This window comes from Heloderma suspectum, chromosome 1, assembly GCF_057233095.1.
Source record: "Heloderma suspectum isolate Gila_16-S chromosome 1, 16-S_ref, whole genome shotgun sequence".
Lineage (NCBI taxonomy): Eukaryota > Metazoa > Chordata > Lepidosauria > Squamata > Helodermatidae > Heloderma > Heloderma suspectum.
Window position 1 is genome coordinate 240,191,573 of NC_139458.1, and position 22,472 is coordinate 240,214,044.

Sequence of the window (22,472 nt, forward strand, 5' to 3'; positions counted from 1 at the left end):
AGTTATATCTTTGTTTGTAATCATAGTGAATGAAGTTGCTTCCAGAAATGGCATTCCATTGGTGACACCTGGTGACCACCCATATGCTTTTCCAGAGCAAAGTACAGACTTTCACAAAATGGGATCAACAAGGTCTCCAGTGAATTTTGGGAGGCAAGTTCTTATGCTTGGGTGTTGCCACCTCTCTTCAAATTAATTTTCAACACCTCTTTTGCTGGTATACAATTCTTAAATTTAATTTTATGAAACCAAAAAGTGTTAGATTATATTTAAAAACTTCGGAAGGGGTTACATTTGCCATGCTCCTGATTAACAGCTGTAGCTGCATGCCAGGAATCACAGAGGGGACAGACCTCCCCACTTCCCCAAGGAATGCTACATGCAAGGAATTGAAGGGGGTGGGGTGGGTTTGTTTGTTTTTGAGAGAGAGAGAGAGTAAGGCAGATAAACAGGTACAAGCTAAAAGTAGCCATGAAATATGATTGGTTTTTTTCCATGCCTTCTGGCTTCCCCTGAATGTTTTTGCAGGAACAAGCTGGAATACATGGCAGAAAGTCAAATTGCATTCCAGTAAGGGAAAAAAGAGAGCATAGAACACTTTTTAGAATCCCCCTACAAAAGTCAAAACTGGTGTGACCAGTATTTGGTGACAGATTTGCAGAAGGCACAAAACTGGGAGGCGTAGCTAACACCTCAGAAGATAAGAATAAAATCCAAATGAACTGTGAAGAAGTGCATATATGAACTTCATACGGTAGGCGTATGAAGTGCTTCTTTCTTAAAATCTGTCATCACCCTTCAGTTAATGGGGTGAAGGGATCCCCAGAAACTGATGGGCTGTTAACTTCAGGGGAGGCCACTGCCAGCTGAAATTCCTAGACACTCCTAAGGGACAGCAGAGTGGTTCAGTAGCAGCCCAGAGGAAAGGGGCACTGGAAGCGGCTTGGCTGCGATCGCAGAACGCAATCACAGTCACGCTCAGGAAGAGCAGCAGGGGTTTTGCTGCTCTTGCCAAGTGGCTCGCTGTCCGATGCCCCTTACCCACAATGGGTTGGCATGTCTGGGCTCAGACAACACGCCAACCCATCATGGGTAAAACAACCACTATAATCCCTATGGGTTATCAGGGTGGGTTGTTTGGGCAAAACAACTGACCCTGATAAAACCAGTCCAGGTTCAGATGACATGCTAACCCACACTGGGTTGTTTCAGACAACCCATCATGGGTTGGTATGTCATATGAACCCAGCCACTGTTAGGAGAGCTTCTGTGTCTGTACATGAATGTGCACCCTGTGTGTGCGTTACCCACTCTGGCTTCTCTCTCTCTGGTCTTTCCTTCCTTCCCTCCTTTCCTTCCTTCTACCTCTCTGGAGGCTCTTCCTTTCTCTGGCTTCTCTCCCTCTCTCTCTCTCTCTCTGGCTCTTCTTTCTTTCTCTCTGGCCCCCCTTTCTCCCTCTCTCTGGTTCCTCTTTCTTTCTCTCCCTCTCTCCCCACTTCCATGCAACTGAATGGAGCAATTTTTCCATTAATTTGCTTGGGGTTAGAAAAAAAAAACCCTGCCAAAAATTGGCTTGGGGGGGGAAGGGCAGTATCCACCCCCGCCAAGGATCTTCTTGCTCCAAGGGTCCTTGGTCAGGGGTGGACATCACCCCCCCCCGCTATTTTTTGGCAGGGTTTCCCCCCGCTCCCTATACGAGCCTATGAGGAATCATTATATAGGTTTGTATAGGGAGCACAAAAGCCCCCGTGCTGAAAATTGGATGGGGGAGCAAAGCTCACCTCCAACCAAGGACCCTGCTGCCCCAAAGGTCCTTGGGGGACACACTCCCCCTCTAGCCATTTCTCAACAAGGACTCTACCCCCCCACCCCCCTGTACAAGTCAATGGAGGAATCTCTCCATTCACTTGCACATGGGGAAAATAGCTTGGTGGGCACCTCAGCCTGGCCTTGCAGGTGCCTTAGATCAATAAGGCAAGTGATCTGACAAGCGGGAGATTACTCCTTGGGTGCTTATGGTAGGCAGATGAACCCAGAGTCCATGTTAAGACAGATTTTTATTAAACTTATAGGGGAAAGGGAATCAGAGAGGAATCAAGCCAGGTAAAATATACAAGAAATTAAACAAAGTGGCTTCTATATAGCAAGTACCAATACTAAAGGTAGGTTCCAAAACATATACAATCAAAGCATGCTCCTCCACTTCACAGATATAAATATTTAAACCACCCTACTATTATTCTGTGTAGTCAGAGGGTAAAGGGAATCCCTCCAATCAGGAGTTGGCAGAAAGTGTTTGGTATAAACATGTAGGCAGGTGATGGCTGATTATCACTTCCCATCACAGGAAGGAGAGATGAGAATCTAGGGGGTATTTCCCTTCTGCCACTGATAGTTTTGTCAGTAGAAAGTACTATCCTGTGGATTTCGCAAAAAGGATTAGAGATGTATGCCAGGACTGTCATCGGGAAATAGAGTTGTCAGCCGTGGTGTGTCTAGGGATTCTTAAAGGGATATACACTATATACACTATATATTAAGTTTTGTGTGATAGAATGTGATAGAACCTTGATAGAATGGAAAACGGGGCAAAAACTAAAAAGTTTTGAAATTCAACAGAAACAAATGTAACACTCTGCAACAAACAAATAAACAAATAAATAAATAGCAAGTGCAAATAAATATCAAACGTATAGTATTGGAGATACCTAGCTTGGCAGTTGCTGATGTGAAAAGGATCTTGGGATTGTAGCCAAGCACAAGCTGAACTTGAGTCAGCAATGTGATGTGGCTGCAAAAAAAGCTAATGCAATTTTAGGCTGTATTAATAGAACCATAGTTTCTAAACTATGAGAAGTAGTAGTTCTGCCATATCTTGATAGGTTCTGTTCTCAGGTCAGTGTTTAGCAGAGACAGGTAGATTTACAAACAGGTTCCTTTCATTAGAGATTCACTTAAGCCCTATTCAGGGGTTATGCCTGAGCACACAACTATCTAACAGCAAAGCAGAGTAACACATACAGGCATTCATTAAGTTCAATATGCACACAGACATAGAACAAAATAAGAGCCTCTTCCAGTGACGCTAAACTATACCAGGCAACTATCAGAGGTGAAACTGGTCAGATCCATTACAGGCCTCTTAAATATACCTCAGGCTGGACGTCTAAGCATTACAGTATGTTGTGTGGTAAAATTGTCATCTTATTATTGGAGTTTGAGAAAAATATGTAATCTATTTTTATTGCTATGTATTTGAAGGGTGTTTTTGGTAACAAAATGAAAAGTATCTAAGAACATATATTGTGAGACATCATTCATGTTTATGGTGACCTGTATGTGACTTGCTGAATTGGAAGCAAAGTAGAAAGCCATACATTTAAATAGAGAAATGGGTTTTAGAAGATAACAGGCAAATTTCACCATGGAAGTCAACTTGTTGTCATGGAAAAACAGTTTGTCTTTTCCTTCATATAGTATGGCACAAGAAATGTGGATTTTATTATTGAAAGAATCTTCACATCATGCATATACATTTCACAATAGAGTGTATTTGGCGTTTCAAATTTGCATATATAAATCATATAATCAGATGAAAAGTGACGTCTCTGCACCAAAAGTCATGATGGCTCTATGGCTTTTGTTTTCTTTTCAATAGTACTATGTATATAAAGAAGTCAGATACATTTATTCCTCTCCAGCATTTGCCAGGAGTTCCTGGGTATGTATCTAATATTTTATTTAATATTTCTTTGCTGTTGCTTGTTTTTATTGTTTTAAGCTTTTATTATTTGTTACTAGACAAATAAAACGTTTATTGTTTGCTATTGGTTTAAAGTGGTGGGGAAACAACACAGGAGGGTTAGAAATGGAAGATCATGTCAACGTGTAAGTGTCCATGAATGAGGCAGGGCAGGCGCACAGGATCTCTCCAAACTGGGAGAATGAGCATCTAAATGGCAAATGCAGTTCAATATAAGCAAGCATACAGTGATGCATGTTGGAGCAAAAAATCCCAACTTCAAGTAAAGCGTGATGGGATCTGAGCTAGTGATGACCAACCAGGAAAGTGGACACTGAGCCCATAAAATCCCAGAGTAGTTCTGATTCAAAGGAAGAGCAGTCGCTCCTGGGAGAGGAGCGCGCCCCTTTTACCAGGGCCCGCAGCTAACAGAGATTCCTCCCACCAACATTCCTAGATTAAAAAGCAATCCAGGGAGTGACCCAGCACAGATAGCAAACTGAGTAGATATGCGGCGCAGACGCAGAGAGCAGCGCCAAATAGAGAGCGCAAAAAGGAGGCGTAGTGCCCAGTTGGCGCTCAAAGAACGGTTGCGCCCACAGGATCCAAGGAAAAGGGGAGGGATTCTCCCTAGTCCTTATATTCAGGGGTCTGCCAGTAATTGCCTTTCAAATGGGGACCAACTGTTCCAACTTAGGGCATAAGGATGCTGCTGCTACCTGTAGAGTTATTAAGTTATAAAAAAAAAAATAAAGCTTTGAAAAAAATCCCTTTGTCTGTGTCTAGACTTAGCTACTAGATTTGACTAAGAGAGCCCTCCAAGGAGCCCTTGACAGAAAGAGATCTTAGGGTTGTGGTGGACAGCTCAATGAAGATGTCAACCCAGTGTGCGACTGCTGTAAAAAAAGGCAAGCTCCATGTTAGGCATAATTAGAAAAGGGATTGAGAATAAAACTGCCAATATCATACTGCCCCTATACAAATCTATGGTGCAACCACTCTTGGAATACTGTTTATAGTTCTGGTCACCACACCTAAAACAAGATATTGTAGAGCTGGAAAAAGTGCAGAAAAGGGCAACTAAAATGATCAAGGGGCTGGAGCATCTCCCCTATGAGAGAAGGTTACAACAGCTGGGGTTGTTTAGCTTGGAAAAAAGGTGGGTAAGGGGAGGCATGATAGAGGTGTACAAAATTATGCATGGTGTGGAGACTGTGAATAGGGAGACATTTTTCTCCCTCTCTCAAAATACTAGAACCCGGGTTCATCCTATCACGCGGATCGGTGGGAGATTCAGGACAGATAAAAGGACGTACTTCTTCACACAGTGCATAGTTAAACTATGGAATTTGCTACCACAGGATGTAGTGATGGCCGCCAATTTGGATGGTTTTAAAAGGGGGTTGGACACATTCCTGGAAGAAAAGGCTACCAATGGCTACTAGTCTTGATGGCTATGTGCTGTCTTCACTACCAGAGCCAGTGAGCCTATGTACACCAGTTGCTGGGGAACATGGGTGGGAGGGTGCTGTTGTGCTCATGCCCTGCTTGTGGTTTCCTGGTTGACAGCGGGTTGGCTACTGTGTGAACAGAATGCTGGACTGGATGGACCCCTGGTCTGATCCAGCATGGCTCTTCTTATGTTCTTAACTGCTGTAGGTAAGGCAGGAGTATTGCTCCCATTGCTTAGTGGTTCTGGCACATCAGCTGGCGGTGAGAGAAACACTTCAGTTCCAGATAGATCTTCAGCAGCTACCTCTGCTGATGACAACCCACTCTGGCTAGAACGCTTTCTCAACTGGTCAACATGGCAATGCCACACTGACCTATCTGCTAGGGTTGGCGGAGAATTTCTCCCCGAAACTTCGGGGGGCCGAGCGCCAACGTGTTCGGCCCCCCGAACAAGTTTCGGGGAGAAATCCTCCGAACCCCCCCGCCCCCCGCACCCCCCCCGGGACGGGACTTACCTTCGCCGAATGTCCCTCCCGGCGGCGGGTCCGGCCGGCGGTTCGGCGGGTGTTCGAGCGGGGCGGGAGCGGCAGCCGGTCTTTCGACCGGCTGCCGCCGCCGCCATTGCAATAAAAGAAGAAAAAAAAAAACGCCCCCTGATAGGCTACGTGACGATTCACGTAGCCTATCACGGCTAGATCTGCAAAGTCAGCCGTGATAGGCTACGTCAATCGTCACGTAGCCTATCACGGGTGACTTACAAAAAAAAAAAAAGTGTGTACGGATAATGGCGGCCCCCATAGGGAGCCGCCATTCCCGTTCCTTATTTGGTCGCTGTAGTCTACGTCAATGTTTACGTAGACTACGGTGAAAATAAGGGAACGCTATTTGCGTTGCCCTTATTTTCGCCGTAGTCTACGTAGACATTTACGTAGACTACAGTGACTAAATAAGGAACGCGAATGGCGGCTCCCTATGGGGGCCGCCATTATCCGTACACACTTTTTTTTTTTTTTAAAGTCACCCGTGATAGGCTACGTGACGATTGACGTAGCCTATCACGGCTGACTTTGCAGATCTAGCCGTGATAGGCTACGTGAATCGTCACGTAGCCTATCAGGGGGCGTTTTTTTTTTTTTTTACCTTTCGCGTTCGCGGCCGGGCGAGGCGGGAAGCCTCCTCCCCGGCCTGAATTTCGGCCGGGCCGAGGCGGGAAGCCTCCCCCCCCGGCCGGAACTTCGCGGGGGGAGCAGCGAAGCGCCTCCCCCCCCCACGAACGCCCTTCGAGGACAGGTAAGTGACTTTCGTCCACCCCTACTATCTGCACACTGGACCTTGTATGACACAGGTCCAAGTGACCTCAGTGATACAGGAAGGAACCCACCTTGGTCTAGCACCATAGTTCCTAGCAAACATCTGATTTTGTGGGGCAAATGAACAGAGAGTAGGAGGTGAGAAAGCAGCATCCAGAGCTTGCTCCTGTTTGCTTTGTAAGTCTTCAGCTAAGTCTGGGTGAAGACGGTTGAGACAAGTTTTCAGACGCCGCCCCATAAGTAACTCTGCAGGCCTGAGTAACATGTTGAGCAATGAGAAACCTGGAAAGGTTTGTTGGCCAGTCTCCTCCCGCAATACACTTCAGGGCATCTTTTGTTGTCTGCACCTTCCATTCAGCTTGGCTATTTGCTCTGGGATGATGCAATGGTGACAGCCCAAATAAGGTTCTTGTCTGCAAGTGTTTTAAATTCAACAGATGTAAATGCAGTCCCATTGTTTGAAACTATAGTATCAGGCAACCCATGGCTTGCAAATAAGTGGCGCAGTGCTGTGATTATTGCAGCAGCTGTTTGTGGTGGTACTAAGGCTACTTCAAGCTACTTGGAGTAAGAATCTACCACAACCAAAAGTTTTATCCTTGAAATGGTCCTGCAAAATCCATATGAATTCCTGACCAAAGCTTCTTGGTCACTTTCCATGGAAAGATAGGTGCCCTTGGTGGATTGTGCCTAGTGGCTTGACAAGTACTGCACTCATTTACAGTTTTGTCAATAACTGAGTCAATACTGGGCCACCAGACATAGCTCCTGGCCAATGCTTTCATGCAAACGATTGCTGGATGAGCTGCATGCAGTGTGGTCAAGATGGTTTGACGACCCTTATCTGAAACAACAACACAGTTTCCCCATAGCAGACATCCCTTATGGGCAGACATCTTACGCTGATGGCATTTGAATGGCTTAAATTCCTCTGGCAGTTCCTCATCTGGCCATCTCCTCCATACCCAGTTTAAAACACGAGCCAGTACAGGATCTCCAGCAGCCAGCAGTCAGCAGTCAGCAATTTGATCAGCCTGAAGAGGTGGGTCAGGAAGGGCTTCTAGCATCAAGACTTCCAGTGGAGGTGATACAACAAAAATCTGGAATTTGAAGGGGTACCTTGGTTTGTAGACAGGTGTATAATCATAAGCATGGAGTAGAATGCTCCAACACTGCATGCGGGGTGATAGTATGCAAGGGAATAGGCTTACAAGGAGAAAAGATTCCTAGAAGAGGTTTGTGGTCCATGCATATTTCAAAAGCATGGCCATAGAGATAGTTGTGGAATTTTTCTGACTCCTGCAATAGCAGCCAGGGCTTCTCTGTCAATTCGTGCAAAGTTATTTTCAGTGGATGACATAGTCCTTGAATAATAAGCAATCGGTGCCTCTGTACCATCTGGAAATCTGTGGCTTATCACAGCACCAACCCCATAAGAAGCATCAGTAGTAAGGATTGGTGGTTTTTTTCATCATAATGTACAAGCACAGAATTTGAACTTGACAAGTGTTTAACATTGTGGAAAGCATTCTCATGCTGGCTGGTCCATTTCCATGGAACTCCTTTTCCCAGCAAATGATGCAGTGGTTCAGCAATGGTAGCCTTTTGTGGAAGAAACACATGGTAGAAATTGAGAAATACCAAGAAAGCTTCATAGAATCATAGAATCATAGAATCATAGAATAGTAGGGTTGGAAGGGGCCTACAAGGCCATCGAGTCCAACCCCCTGCTCCATGCAGGAATCCAATGCAGGATCTTGAATCCCTGCTTCAAGATCATGCTTTATTTTTGGAGCAGGTACATTGTGAATTGCACATATTTTTTCTTCAGTGGGGTGAATGCCAGAAACATCAATACAATAGCCCCAAAATGTTATGCTGGAGGTTCCAATTTCACATTTCTCCTTTTTTATATGAATGCAGGATGTGTCAAAACAATGTAGGACTTCTTGAAGACATTCAGCAAGTTCTTCCTCTGTTGATCCCATGAGCAGGACATTGTCAAAATATGGTACAACACCTGGAATTCCAGAAATTCTTACTTTGGCTCAATCTTCCTACTTTGGCTCAGTCTGCTCCCAAAAGAGGGTCTATGACCCCCTTGGCAAAGGTAAAGTACAGGCTGAAGGGGCAGGATTGCAGCTTGAGATCGATAGGCATATCGATAGGTCAAGGAACACCTAATTACTTTGAATGAGTTCAAATCTCCAGGGCCAGATGAATTGCATCCTAGAGTAATAAAGGAACTGGCAGAAGAACTCTCAGAACCGCGGTCTATTCTCTTTGAGAAATCATGGAGGACAGGGGAAGTTCCAGAAGACTGGAGGAGGGCTAATGTTGTCCCTATCTTCAAAAAGGGTAAAAAGGACGAACCTGGGAACTACAGACCAGTCAGTCTGACATCAGTCCCTGGGAAAATTCTGGAGCAGATGATAAAGCAATCCATCTGGAAGCACCTTGAAAACAATGCAGTGATTACTCGAAGCCAACATGGATTTGTCAAAAACAAGTCCTGCCAGACAAATCTGATCTCATTTTTTGATCAAGTAACCTCCCTTGTAGACCGTGGGAATGCTGTAGACATCATATACCTCGACTTCAGCAAAGCTTTCGACAAAGTGCCCCATGATCTCCTGATGAGCAAACTAGCTCAAAGTGGGCTAGATGAAACAACGATCCGGTGGATCCACAGTTGGCTACAGAATCGGACTCAAAGAGTGCTTATCAATGGGACCTTCTCAAACTGGGGAGAGGTAACGAGTGGGGTACCGCAGGGCTCAGTCCTGGGCCCAGTGCTCTTCAACATTTCTATGAATGACTTGGAGGAGGAGGTGCAGGGAATGCTGATCATATTTGCAGATGACACAAAATTGGGCGGGATAGCTAATACTTTGGAAGACAGAAACAAAATTCAAAGTGATCTGGATAGACTGGAGCGCTAGCAGAAGACAACAGAATGACATTTAATAGGGATAAATGTGAAGTTCTGCACCTCGGAAAAAGAAACCAAATGCACAGTTATAAGATGGGGGATACATGGCTCAACAACACTACAAGCGAGAAGGATCTTGGAATTGTTGTTGATCACAAGCTGAATATGAGCCAACGATGTGATATGGCTGCAAAAAAGGCAAATGCTCTTTTGGGCTGCATTCATAGAAGCATAGTTTCCAAATCCTGTGAAGTACTAGTTCCCCTCTACTCAGCACTGGTTAGGCCACATCTGCAGTACTGTGTCCAGTTCTGGGCACCACACTTTAAGAAGGATGCAGACAAACTGGAGAGGGTTCAGAGCAGGGCAACAAAGATGATCAGGGGACTGGAAACAAAGCCCTATGAAGAGAGACTGAAAGAACTGGGCATGTTTCGCCTTGAGAAGAGAAGACTGAGGGGAGATAGGATAGCGCTCTTCAAGTACTTGAAAGGTTGTCACAGAGAGGAAGGCCAGGATCTCTTCTTGATCATCCCAGAGTGCAGGACACGGAATAATGGGCTCAAGCTACAGGAAGCCAGATTCCGGCTGAACATCAGGAAAAACTTCCTGACTGTTAGAGCAGTATGACAATGGAACCAATTACCTAGGGAGGTGGTGGGCTCTCCCACGCTGGAGGCGTTCAAGACTAGGCTGGACAGCCATCTGTCAGGGATGCTCTGACTTGAATTCCTGCACTGAGCAGGAGGTTGGACTTGATGGCCTTGTAGGCACCTTCCAACCCTACTATTCTATGATTCTAAAGTAGGGTTTAGATGAATTGTTGGAACAGTCCAGAGGCCGCAGAAATTCCGAATTGCAGATGCTTTATTCGGAATGCCCGTCGATGAGTGATTATTTTGGGGGCATCTGCTGTAGAATCATCGGCGACCAACTGTTGATATACTTGGGCCAGATCAAGTTTTGCAACAACCTTCCGTCCATCAAGAACAGCGAGGAGTTGACTGTTTTTGACAAATCCATGTTGGCTTCGAGTAATCATGGCATTGTTGTCAAGGTGCTTCCAGATGGATTCCTTTATCATATGCTCCAGAATTTTTCCAGGGATTGATGTCAGACTGACTGGTCTGTAGTTCCCAGTTTCCTCCTTTTTACCCTTTTTGAAGATAGGGACAATGTTAGCCCACCTCCAGTCATCTGGCACTTCCCCCGTCCTCCATGATTTCTCAAAGAGAATAGACAGTGGTTCTGAGAGTTCTTCTGCCAGTTCCTTTATTCCTCTAGGATGCAGTTCATCTGGCCCTGGAGATTTGAACTCATTCAAAGTAAGTAGGTGTTCCTTGACCATATGCCTATCGATCTCAAGCTGCAATCCTGCCCCTTCAGCCTGTACTTCGCCTTTGCCAGGGGGGTCATAGACCCTCTTTTGGGAGAAGACTGAGCCAAAGTAGGAATTGAGCACCTCTGCCTTTTCTTTGTCATCTGTTATCGTTTTGCTATCCTTATTTAATAGCTGAACATCCTATTTAATAGCTGGTTGTTTACAACAACTCTGTAAGATAGACAAAATTAAGCATATTGTAAAAATCTTAAAATAAATGTAATAAGGGTTGCAGCAACTGCCTCAGGGTAGACATGCTTTAAGCTCGTTGGGGTATTTATACATACATAACAGTATAGGGTGTGTATGTATGTGCATTAGATGTTAACTCACATATATTTTGGGTCTGTACATCCTACCCTCAGTACTAGTTCCCACTGCTTGTAGGATCAATATCTGTCAGGGATGCTCGATGGTCTTATAGACTCGATGGTCTTATAGGCCCCTTCCAACCCTACTATTCTATGATTCTATGATCCCTGAATATTATGGTGCTTTGTCCCTGCTACCCGCTTGCTCTCCTTCCTGCCCATGTTAGATAAAAAGTCCTTGCTTTCGGTTTAGAAGAAAAGAATGCCAGGCAGGCAGCAGTGGATCCAACACTATTTTATTGAACGTTTTGCAAAACGGGTGCAGAGCAGTCTGGACCCCGAGACACGTGTGCAAAAGCCTTTTATATCATATCGCTTCTATTGTTCTCACCAGTAACCAATGAAACAGTTAGTACATCGGCTCACTAAGTTAATATCCAATAAACAGTCACTATCAGCTTACCAAGCCGTTAGTCATGAGTGCGTCAGTATGATTCCCTTTTTGCTCCGCCTATATTTTCCCGCCACTCGGGCTCTTACGTAACTTGAGACGCCAATGGTTATGGAGTCTCCTTTTTTTCTAACAATTCCCTCCTTTAAGTCTTTATTCACGTCTTAAAGCATTTAAAACGGAGTTTCTTTATCAGCACAATAAAGCAAGAGCATCTGTTTTGACAGAGCGGTTTCAATTAACCGCTGGGATAAACCTCTAGCGCAGGGGATAATGCAACAACCAAATAACACTAAAAGTCCTATCATCACTACAAGCGAAATAAGGATTGAGGCTGCTAGGTGTTTCCATTTTCCAAACCATCTCTCCAACCAGTCAGTCACGGGGTTGTTAATCCCTGAATTCTCGGCTAATTCTTCAGACAAGGCGGTGAGACCCTGCAAAGCCCTTGTTACCGTGCCATCTGGGGCAGTGTTGTTAGGGATGAAGGTGCAACACCGTCCACCTAGCATGACACAAACCCCTCCTTTTTCTGCTAACATCATATCAAGAACACGCCGATTTTCCCAAGCCATTTGGCTGGTGGCATCTAGCTGCTCAGCCAATCCTTTTACAGCATCTCGAGTATAGTTTATAAACCTCTGCTGATTATAATAAACGTAATTGATCCAATCTACATTTTTGTTAATGGTCACCCACCAAAACAGGGTAGATTCAAATCCTGCAGAAATTTGATTTCTTCCTTTGAACTCATCTGGCACTCCCCTTGGTACTCCTATGGAGTCAATATATATTTGATCATCAAAAGGGGTTACTGATCGTTTCTGCCGGGGTTGGCCAGTCTTCTCTGCTGGATGGTATGCAATTGAAAAGGGGACTGCCAACTGAACTAACCCACAAGCTCCGGACCAATTGGAGGGCAATACCTCATACAACTCTAGGCCACCACAATACCACCAGAGATCAGCTCGTGGGATTGAAAGGGAATTATTCCTAAAGCGGGTAGAATTAACACATCTTACTTTACTCGTCAGGTTCCCTATACGCCCCTCTGTGTCTGCAAGGTTTCGGTGTATGCATCCGGTATGGTTTCTTCTTTGCAGGAAGACTGTGGAAGGTCTGACACGATCCTTTGATTTGAGTGGGGGGTATAATTTATTGAGGGTTTGGCATTCCTCCTCTCCCCATGCATCAGGGTGTTGGAACAAACGGATCATGCAGGTGAGGAGGGAAGGAGTGTCCCATCCCAGTGGAAAGGGCAGCACCTTTGCCACAGATCTCCCTGTGGCACAAACAAAACAGTCAGACTTATTTAAAGACTTGGCTGTATACTTTATCCACTCTAACCACACATTATCAGTTTCCTCTGTTATTGGGATCCCTAACCTGGTTCTCCAGGGACGCCTCTCTTTCTCAGGGATCTGTACCAGAAGTGGTCTGAGGGGTGTTGGTGTGACATTTCGGGGTTTTATCTTAAAGCTGTCAAGCCCAAGTCCTTGAGGTATCACCATCCACGTTAATATTTCTTTAACCAACATTACCAACACCACCCACAATACTTGCTTCATATTACAAGTTTTTTGTAATTCGAACCCGAGCTTTTCCCAGATGTTGTGACTTGTATATTACAGGCGATTGTGGCTCCTGGATGGCTTCTTCGCCTGTGTCCTTGGCAGCTTCCAGAGGGCTGCCAGGGAGCAAAGGACCGTTGCCTGTGTCCTCCTGTTCTTTCCAAGTGACAGAAGGAAGCGAGGGTCGCTTAAATGGCTTTATCCGGCTGCAATGTGTCCATTTACTAGAACCCACAAGCTTTACACACGAGTGGCTGGTTGGTCCCACCAAATAAGGCCCCTCCCACCCTTCCTTTAAAGCTTCTTTATTCCACTTTTTCAGCAACACCTCGTCTCCCGTCTGGAAGAGATGGATAGGTGCATCTAACGGCAGTCTCTGAAACGGAACGGAATAAGCTCGTAGCTGTGAAAGAACAGACTGTAGAGAAGTCAACTGATCCCTTAGCATCTGATCACCCACCTCCCACTTGACTTCCTCCCTCCTTCCGCAGTGTACCCGAGGCGGGAACCCAAACATCAGTTCAAAGGGGGACAATTTTATGTCCTTTCTTGGCATCCTTCGAAGCTTCGTTAAAGCTATTGGCAGAGCCTCAACCCAAGTGAGCTTCACCCCTCGTTGGAGTTTGGTTAAAGTCTCCTTGAGGCTCCGATTGATTCTTTCAACCTGTCCACTTGCCTGGGGCCTCCAGGGGCAATGTAAATGCCACTCTACTCCCAGAGCTTGTGCCATCCCCCGTGTAATAACTGAGGTGAAATGTGAGCCCTGATCGGACTCTATAACTTCGGGCAGGGAGAACCGGGGCACCACCTCCTGTAACAATTTAGCAACAACAGTTTTAGCTTGGCAGTTCCTACATGGAAATGCCTCTACCCACCCTGTCATTTGACATACTATTACAAGCAAATACCTGTAACCCCTACACGGTGGCATCTCAGCAAAATCAATCTGTGCCCTCTGGAAAGGATAGTAGGCCCATGGTCGCCCTCCTTTTGGAGGAGGGGGTGCCCTGGGAGGGTTGGTTTTCTGGCAAACTTCACAGGTTGCGGCTAGTCGGTGGGCGCATACAGTTAAGCCAGGGGAGACAAACAGCCTCTTGCAATAGTCGATCATGGCTGATGCTCCAGGGTGTCCAAGAGAATGGTGAACTTGCTCTAGAACAACCCTCTGCAGGGTCTGTGGAAGAAGCAGTCTTCCATCTGTCATCTGGATCCATCCGTCATCACAGGGACTTATTCCGTGTTCTTGTGCCATTCGTAACTCTGCAGGGGAGTATGTGGGGCGCTCTTTTCTTTTGGGTAGAATGAGGAATGTTCCTTGGATTCCCTCTCTGGCTGCTCTTTTTGCGGCCTCATCTGCCTTCTGGTTTCCCTGTCTCCATTTTTCCTCTTTTTCTTTCCCATGGGCTCGGACGTGGACAAGAGCTACTTGTGAGGGTAGCTGGAGGGCATCCAGAAGATCCACTATTAGGCCGCCATTAGCCACTGGAGATCCGTTTGCTGTAAGGAATCCCCTCTCTTTCCACAGTTGCCCATGAGCATGCACAACGGCGAAGGCATTTTTGCTATCGGTATAAATATTTACTCGCTTTCCCTTGCTGGCTTGCAGGGCTCTTGTCAGGGCTACCAGTTCAGCGGATTGGGCGGAGAAATGAGGAGGCAGCCTTTCCTCACGCACACTCTCCTCTAGAGTAATGTGTAGTGCCTTCCATCCAGCATATAGCTAGATCCATCTACAAACAGATCTCTGGCTCCCTCTATTGGTTTATCCTCAAGGTCCGGTCGGCCTTTGGTGTCCAGGTCTAATACTTCAAGGCAGTCATGATCTGGGAGTCCTGATCCGTTTGTGCCCAGTAATGTTGGCAGCAGTGTGGCGATATTAAAGCTGGAGCAAGCCTTAAAAGTGAGGTTTTCGTTTGTTAGTAAACCTATTTCATATCGGGAATGCCGGGCTGGGTTGAGAAATTTGCTTCCTCCTCCTGATCCCAAAATTTGTGGCACTCCATGCGGCACCCAAATTTCAATGGGTCCTCCCATTGTCAATTTCTCCGCTTCAGCGCAAACCAGAGCCGTTGCCGCTACTGCCCTCAGGCAACTTGGCCATCCTCGCGCTACGACATCTAGGACCTTGGAGTAATATCCCACTGGTCTCCAAGAGGGCCCTTTTCGCTGGCAAAGCACTCCCGAAGCTATGCCCTTATTTTCATGCACATAAAGTCTAAATGGCCGGCTGGGATTTGGTATGGCTAGAGCAGGTGGTGACACAAGAGCAGCTTTAAGACTGAGAAAAGACTTATTCATTTCCTTAGTCCATTTCCATTTATCCAGTCTATCTTTCTGCAGCGCCTCATACAGCGGCCGCGCTGTCTCCCCATAGTTTGCTATCCATAGTCGGCAGAATCCGGTCAACCCCAGGTAGGCCCTCAATTCGCGGGGGGACTTAGGGACAGGAGTGTCACGGATGACTTCAACTCTTTCTTGCCCTAGGCTCCGAGTCCCCTTAGTTATGTGGTAGCCTAGGAATTTTACAGTTGGTTGGGCCAACTGTACTTTTTCTTTTGACACTTTATACCCCCCCCCCCCCCTGCTAGATAGTTGAGGAGGGAAACCGTCCCACTCAGGCACGCATTCTTGGCCTTGGCTGAAATCAGGAGGTCGTCACAGTACTGGAGGAGATGCACCTCTGAGTGCTGCTGGACCCAGGGTTCGAGATCCTTTTGGAGCTGCTGGCCAAAGACCACCGGTGAGAGATTCAGCCCCTGAGGGATGACTGTCCATGCTAATTGAACTTTTGACCCCCCCCCTGGGCTTTCCCATTCAAAGGCGAACAAAGGCCTTGAATCAGGGTGGAGGGGGATGCTGAAAAAGGCGTCTTTTAGGTCTATGACAGTGAACCAGGCGTGCTCTTCCGGAATTCCTACAAGGAGGGTGTGTGGGTTGGGTACCACAGGATGGGGGGCCTCGATCTGCTGATTAATGAGCCGGAGGTCTTGCACTAAGCGGTAGCCCTTGCCCCCCCCTCCCCTTTTTGGCACAGCGATGATGGGCGTGTTATAGGGAGACATTATCTCAATGAGCCGGCCTTCTTCTCGGAGCTTTGTTATTACTGGTTGTAGGCCCTCCTTTCCTTGGCGGGAAAGGGGATACTATTTCACATGAACAGGCCTTGCTCCCTCCTTGAGGGGAATTTTGTATGGTGCTGCCGACTTGGCACGAGAGGCCCCTCCAATCCCGGTCCAAGCTAGAGGGTTGACTCTGTTTTCTATTAAGCTCCAGTCCTCGGTGGCCTCTGGGATGGATTCTTCTGCAACCTTCAAAAGGGCCATTTGGTAGTTACTACTCTGCTGTTTAGGGAGCCGTATCTCCATCCTTCCGTCAGGAGTAAAAGCAATCTCAATTTGGAGTTTAGTCAATAAGTCCCTCCCTAGCAATGCCACCGGACAGGAGGGGGTACAGACAAATGCATGTTCTAGGTGTGTTTTCCCAACCTTGGTGAACAGGGGACGAGAGAGGGGCACTTGAGTTGCCCTTCCCTCGACCCCCATTATGGTGGTGAACCCCCCACCTCCCGTTGGGGGCTCACTGAGGGGGAGGACGGACAGGGCGGCCCCTGTGTCCACAAGGGCTTTGTAGGAGCGGCCCCCAACCTTTATTTTGACCATGGGGTCCCGTCTTGCCTCAGAGACGGCTAAGAGGGGGCCGGGCCCCGGTCTGTCCTAATCTCTTTCCTGTTCATACAGAACTCTCTGTGCTCCTCCCGTATTTTCCCCTCTCTCTTTCTGCTTCAAAGCCTCACAGTCACGCTTCCAGTGCCCCATTTTCTTACAAAAGGCACATTGATCTTTCCCCAGGGGAGATCCTTTCCTTCCCCCTTTCCTCCCCTTCCTAGCTCCCTCCTTGTCAGGTTTAAGAACCGCAGCAAGGAGCTTGGCCTGCCTCTTGTCTTTTTCTTTTCCTTCTTCTTCTTCTCGCCTCTCATAAACCTTTTGAGCTACTTCAACTAAAACTCCTAGGTCAGCTGCCAACCCTCCTTCAACTTTTTGCAACTTCTTTCTGATGTCCTGGCAGCTATTTCCCACGAACTGAGTCGGAGGATCCTTAAATTATTTGGATCATTCAAGTCAATGTCAGTATATTTAGCGAAGGCTTCCCTCAGCCTTTGGAGGAACACAGCAGGAGGTTCGTTTTTGTCTTGCTTTAGAGTCAGGACTTTTTGCAAATTGGGGGCCCTTCTCGCGGCTTGCTTCATGCCTGCTAAAATGAGTCGAAAATAGTCAGCATGTAAGCGTCTATGTGCCGCTGTGGCCACCCCCCAATTGGGTCGCCCTGTGGGCAGAACCTCCACCGTCTCCTCCTCAGTTGCTTGGGGATTTTCCTCCCTATACTTGGCTCGTGCCCCCGCAAGGATGGTTGGCTTTTGGCTGAGAAAACAGGTGTTCAATAGCATTTGTGTATCGTCCCATGTGGGGTTGTGAGTAAGCCTCACATTCTCCATCAGAGACAGGAGTGGCCCGGGATCCTCTTCAAAGGAGGGGTTAAATTGTTTCCAATTATACAAATCAGATGTTGTGAATGGGACATAAACAAACATCGTCCCTTGAGGATGTTGGGCGGTAGGGTCGGGGACTTCTCTGATGGGGAAGGTGAACTTCACCGGTGGTTGGGGGTCCTTTCGCAGGTTGTAGTTAGGTCCCCCTTTTGCCTCTCTCTGTAGGACCTCCAATCTTTCCTCTAGGGAATATAGACGATCTTGGAGAGTGTCCTGACGTTCAACTAGAGGGGTGGGGTCCTCCGGTACTATTTCATGAGAGGGGTCCTTCTCGGGGGCATCTAACCGCTGGGCGGGCCCCTCAGGAGAGGGTGGTGGTTGCAACGAGCGCCCTGCGACGGCTGTCCCGTAGGGAGGAGGAAGCAGTAGGTCCTCCGGTGCCGTGGCCACGACCCTGGGTGGTCCTTCTTTTGGTGGTTTCCTTTTGACCACCATGGGAAGGGCAAGGGACATGCATTTAACAACCCACGGAGCAGGCCTGCCGCCAAGGGGCACACAAGTTGCCCACGAATCAATATAAGGGAACTGGTCCCAACTTCCCCTCTGTGCTACTATTGTTCGCACATCAGATACCAAGGTTGGGTCAAAAGACCCCTCGGGTGGCCATTTGGGTTCTAATATTGGCCATTCCCGGGTGCAAAAAAAGAGAAGACGATCCTTTGTCATCTTAGTTCCATAATCCTGCTTAAAATGTGACCAATTGCGCAAACAACACTCCAAGGGCGTATGGGACTTCTTCGCAGACTTAGATTGGGACCCGCCCATGACGGTGGGAATTTCAGTCAGCAATTCTTGCGCTTCGCCCTCCTCTGACCTAGCCCGTCTCCGGGGTAAGGAAATGCAGATCGGGGCTCCTCACTCGCTTCGCCCGTAGGCGTCTCACACAATCACAAACACACCACCGTCCCGCGTTTATCCCCTGATGTAAGCTGTTTCACTTACCCCAAAAGCCTCTTCTGTCCCGCCCGCAGCTGCGTCTAGCTGCTTTATTGATCCACTGCCGGTGCCTAAAAGGAGTGATCACGTCTCCCTCTTCCTCTGGCGTTGGTCCCCAGGCGCTTCTGCCGCCACCGTCGTGAGGAGAAGGCAGTATAAAACAACCGCCTGTGGCCACTTCTCCTCCGCGGCCCCTCGGCTCAGCGCGAAGGGGACGCGCCCCGAAGCAGGATCCGAGTCACGGCACCAAATTGTTAGATAAAAAGTCCTTGCTTTCGGTTTAGAAGAAAAGAATGCCAGGCAGGCAGCAGTGGATCCAACACTATTTTATTGAACGTTTTGCAAAACGGGTGCAGAGCAGTCTGGACCCCGAGACACGTGTGCAAAAGCCTTTTATATCATATCGCTTCTATTGTTCTCACCAGTAACCAATGAAACAGTTAGTACATCGGCTCACTAAGTTAATATCCAATAAACAGTCACTATCAGCTTACTAAGCCGTTAGTCATGAGTGCGTCAGTATGATTCCCTTTTTGCTCCGCCTATATTTTCCCGCCACTCGGGCTCTTACGTAACTTGAGACGCCAATGGTTATGGAGTCTCCTTTTTTTCTAACACCCATGCACTAGGAACTTTGGGACTGGTAGTTCTTAAGAGGGCATTGTTCTGGATCTTCCAGAAATGGTTGGTGGCACAGTTCTCAGTGTGCTCATAATGAACTTTAGGTAAGTGTTACCAAAATGTAATTGGCAAAGCAGCTTGGATGATATCCAAAGAGAGAGTGCTGAATTATAACTTATCACCAGAGATAAAAAGGATTATATCAGAAAGAGAGAGACCTCAAATTGTATTATTTAGGGTTAGAGGGAACATAAAGATTTCGCTTATCAATTAATGATCAAAAATATTTTGTAAAGTATAAATATTGAATCACATATATAGATGTCTAGAAAAAATTCTAGTCTTAGGTATAATTAGTAAACTTTCAGTAAGAAATCACTTTGCCAAAGACATATATCAAAATTAATTGTATCTAACTTGAAAGTTTCTGTATTTGTGTTCTGATCATCAATTATTTTAGAAGTCAAGGTTGTAAACTTAGATTTATGAAACAGCAATTAGTATTGACATATTGGCAGTGAAGTAGTATTTTAGAAACTGCATAAATATGGTCTGATTCAGGGGTTAGATAGCTTCTTTGATAACAAGGCTCCTTGCCTGTGATACTGCCAGACTACTCTACAGAGAAATTGTTGTAAGCAAAATGGACTCAGCAATGCTGTTTTATAACAGCAAGAAATGCTTAAGAAATATAGCTTGAATTGCTTTTAAGTACTTTACTACTTGTATTTTCCCATGAGGGGGAAGGGGAGGTTAAACTCTTCTATTGCCCCCCACAATCTGGATGAAAAGAACCTCCCCTTGCACTGCCAGTTAACTTAGGGGAAAAAGCTTAAGAGCAGTGCCAAGGGCTATCTTAATTGGGAACATAAAGGAGGGAAGGGTTAAATCTACCCCCCCACCCCCATCTCAAGTGATCTGCAAGCAACACCTAAGCAGAAGAGAAAAGAGGGTTGGGTTGCAGATAAAGTAACTACAGCCCCTTATCTACAGCCCTTCCCCATTTTCCCTGCAGATGAACTTTTCCTTGCCAATCACCTGAAAGGGGGGGAGGGAACTGTTCCCTCCCCTCCCCTCGCCTGGGATTTGGATATGACGATCAACCCCCTCCCCCGCTCTTTTTTGTAAGCCTAATAGCAGTGAAGGGGCACAATTTTCATCAGGTTTGTAGGGGGGAGGGAAGGGTCAAACCTTCCCTTGCAATCCCGCCTCCTGTTGGTTGGCAGGGCACAGCTGAGCAGCAGGGAAAAGGAGACTGAGGCCATGGTGCTTGAAGTCTGTGCATATTGATTGAAGAGTGTGCACAATTCCCAGAGAATGTACAAATGCAGAAGTGATATGCACATTCCTTGAGCCCTGTTGGGGTGTGTACGGACGGACCAGGAAATGTGCACAGTTCCCTCTTCATGGACAGATTATGAGCATATTCCCTAGGAGGCGTGGTGAATGTGCACAATGGTCAGTTGTTATGCACATGAGCCATTCAACTTGCATTGTCTGTAACTTATGTATTTAAATATATGCTGATGCAGGAAAAGTATGCCTAGTTTAGTTTTTTAATACAAAAAGCCATTCTGCAGTGACAAACTCTACTATTAGCTTGCATTTTTCTCTCCCTTTCCCCTCCCTGCAGCGTGCCTTTCCACGTAAAGGAGAAACAGCAAGAATTAGAGAGGGAAAAGATGGAAGTGAAAAATCTGGACATTTGGAAGCCTGCTCCGACTTTGCTGCAGTCTTTATTTGCAACTGGATTGACCAGAAGATTAACTTTACAACAATCTTAGAAGCAAAGGCAGCATTTGATCAAAAGCTATTTTTTATGCTGTCACATTCCTGGGAATATACTTGGTAACAATTTCTTTTCTAAGAGCAGTCACCACTTTTTGAATTAGTTGTAGAAGCTATTTATGTCCCAAACTTACTATTCACTGTAAATTTGTTCCAAATGTTGAATAGATAAGATTTGTATAAAAAGGAAGTAAAACATCCTTTTTTACTTAACAGCATCCAAAAACATTTTGTTATAAACTCTGTTATTTTCTTGAAACTGGCCTGTCAATATGCAATAAACATTTTGTGAAGGATTGTGTTTATTCATACTTCTTCAGTGATCTGCCAGGCTGGGAGCCATTTATTTTACATTGGAATTTTAATATGTGCCTTGTACATTCACTTGATTATCTGGGGTGGGGTGGGGGGTGTCCATATTAGTGTGGTCATGGGTGTTGTTGTTGTTGTTCAGTCGTGTCCGACTCTTCGTGACCCCATGGACCATAGCACGCCAGGCCTTCCTGTCCTGCGCTCTCTCCTGGAGTGTGCTCAAGTCCATATTCATTGCATCGGTGATGCTATCTAGCCATCTCATCCTCTGCCGTCCCCTTCTCCTTTTGCCTTCAATCTTTCCCAGCATCAGGGTCTTTTCCAGTGACTTTTCTCCTCGCGTTAGGTGGCCAAAATATTTGAGCTTCATCTTCAGTATCTGTCCTTCCAATGAGCACTCAGGGTTGATTTCCTTTAGGATTGACTGATTTGACCTCCTTGCAGTCCAGGGGACTCGTAAGAGTCTTCTCCAGCACCACAGTTCGAAAGCATTGATTCTTCGGCGCTCAGCCTTCCTTATAGTCCAGCTCTCACAGCCATACGTTGCTACTGGGAAAACCATAGCTTTGATTATATGAACCTTTGTCGGCAAGGTGATGTCTCTGCTTCTTACTATGCTCGTTTGCCATAGCTTTCCCCCGAAGGAGCAAGCGTCTTTTAATTTCATGGGTATAGTCACCATCTGCGGTGATCTTGGAGCCCAAGAAACTAAAATCTGTCACTGCTTCCATTTCTTCCCCTTCTATATGCCAGGAAGTGATGGGGCCAGATGCCATGATCTTAGTTTTCTTAATGTTGAGTTTCAAACCAGCTTTTGCACTCTCCGCTTTCACCCTCAACAAGAGGCTCTTTAGATCCTCTTCGCTCTCTGCCATTAGGATGGTACCGTCTGTGTATCTGAGGTTGTTGATAATTCTCCCGGCAATCTGAATTCCGACCTGTGATTCATCCATCCCGGCGTTTCTAATGATGTACTCCGCATATAAATTAAACAACCAATCGGTTGTTCCATGTCCAGTTCTTCCTTTTGCTTCTTGTCCCTTGTACAGGTTTCTCAGGAGACAGGTAAGGTGGTCTGGTACTCCCATCACTTTAAGAATTTGCCACAGTTTGTTGTGA

At 46.4% G+C, this 22,472-nt stretch overlaps 1 protein-coding gene across 1 annotated transcript in view; it reads left to right on the forward strand.

Moving 5' to 3' along the window:
* The window catches only part of SPATS1 (spermatogenesis associated serine rich 1), a 35,076-nt gene extending 13,738 nt beyond the window's left edge, over positions 1-21,338 (forward strand). Inside the window, exons 4-6 of the mRNA XM_084808151.1 lie at positions 27-153; positions 3,659-3,721; positions 20,887-21,338. Of these exons, the coding sequence (XP_084664277.1) occupies positions 27-153; positions 3,659-3,721; positions 20,887-21,037 (341 nt within the window). The 3' untranslated portion in view covers positions 21,038-21,338. The remainder of the gene's footprint in view (positions 1-26; positions 154-3,658; positions 3,722-20,886) is intronic.
* Positions 21,339-22,472: the final 1,134 nt, after the last annotated feature.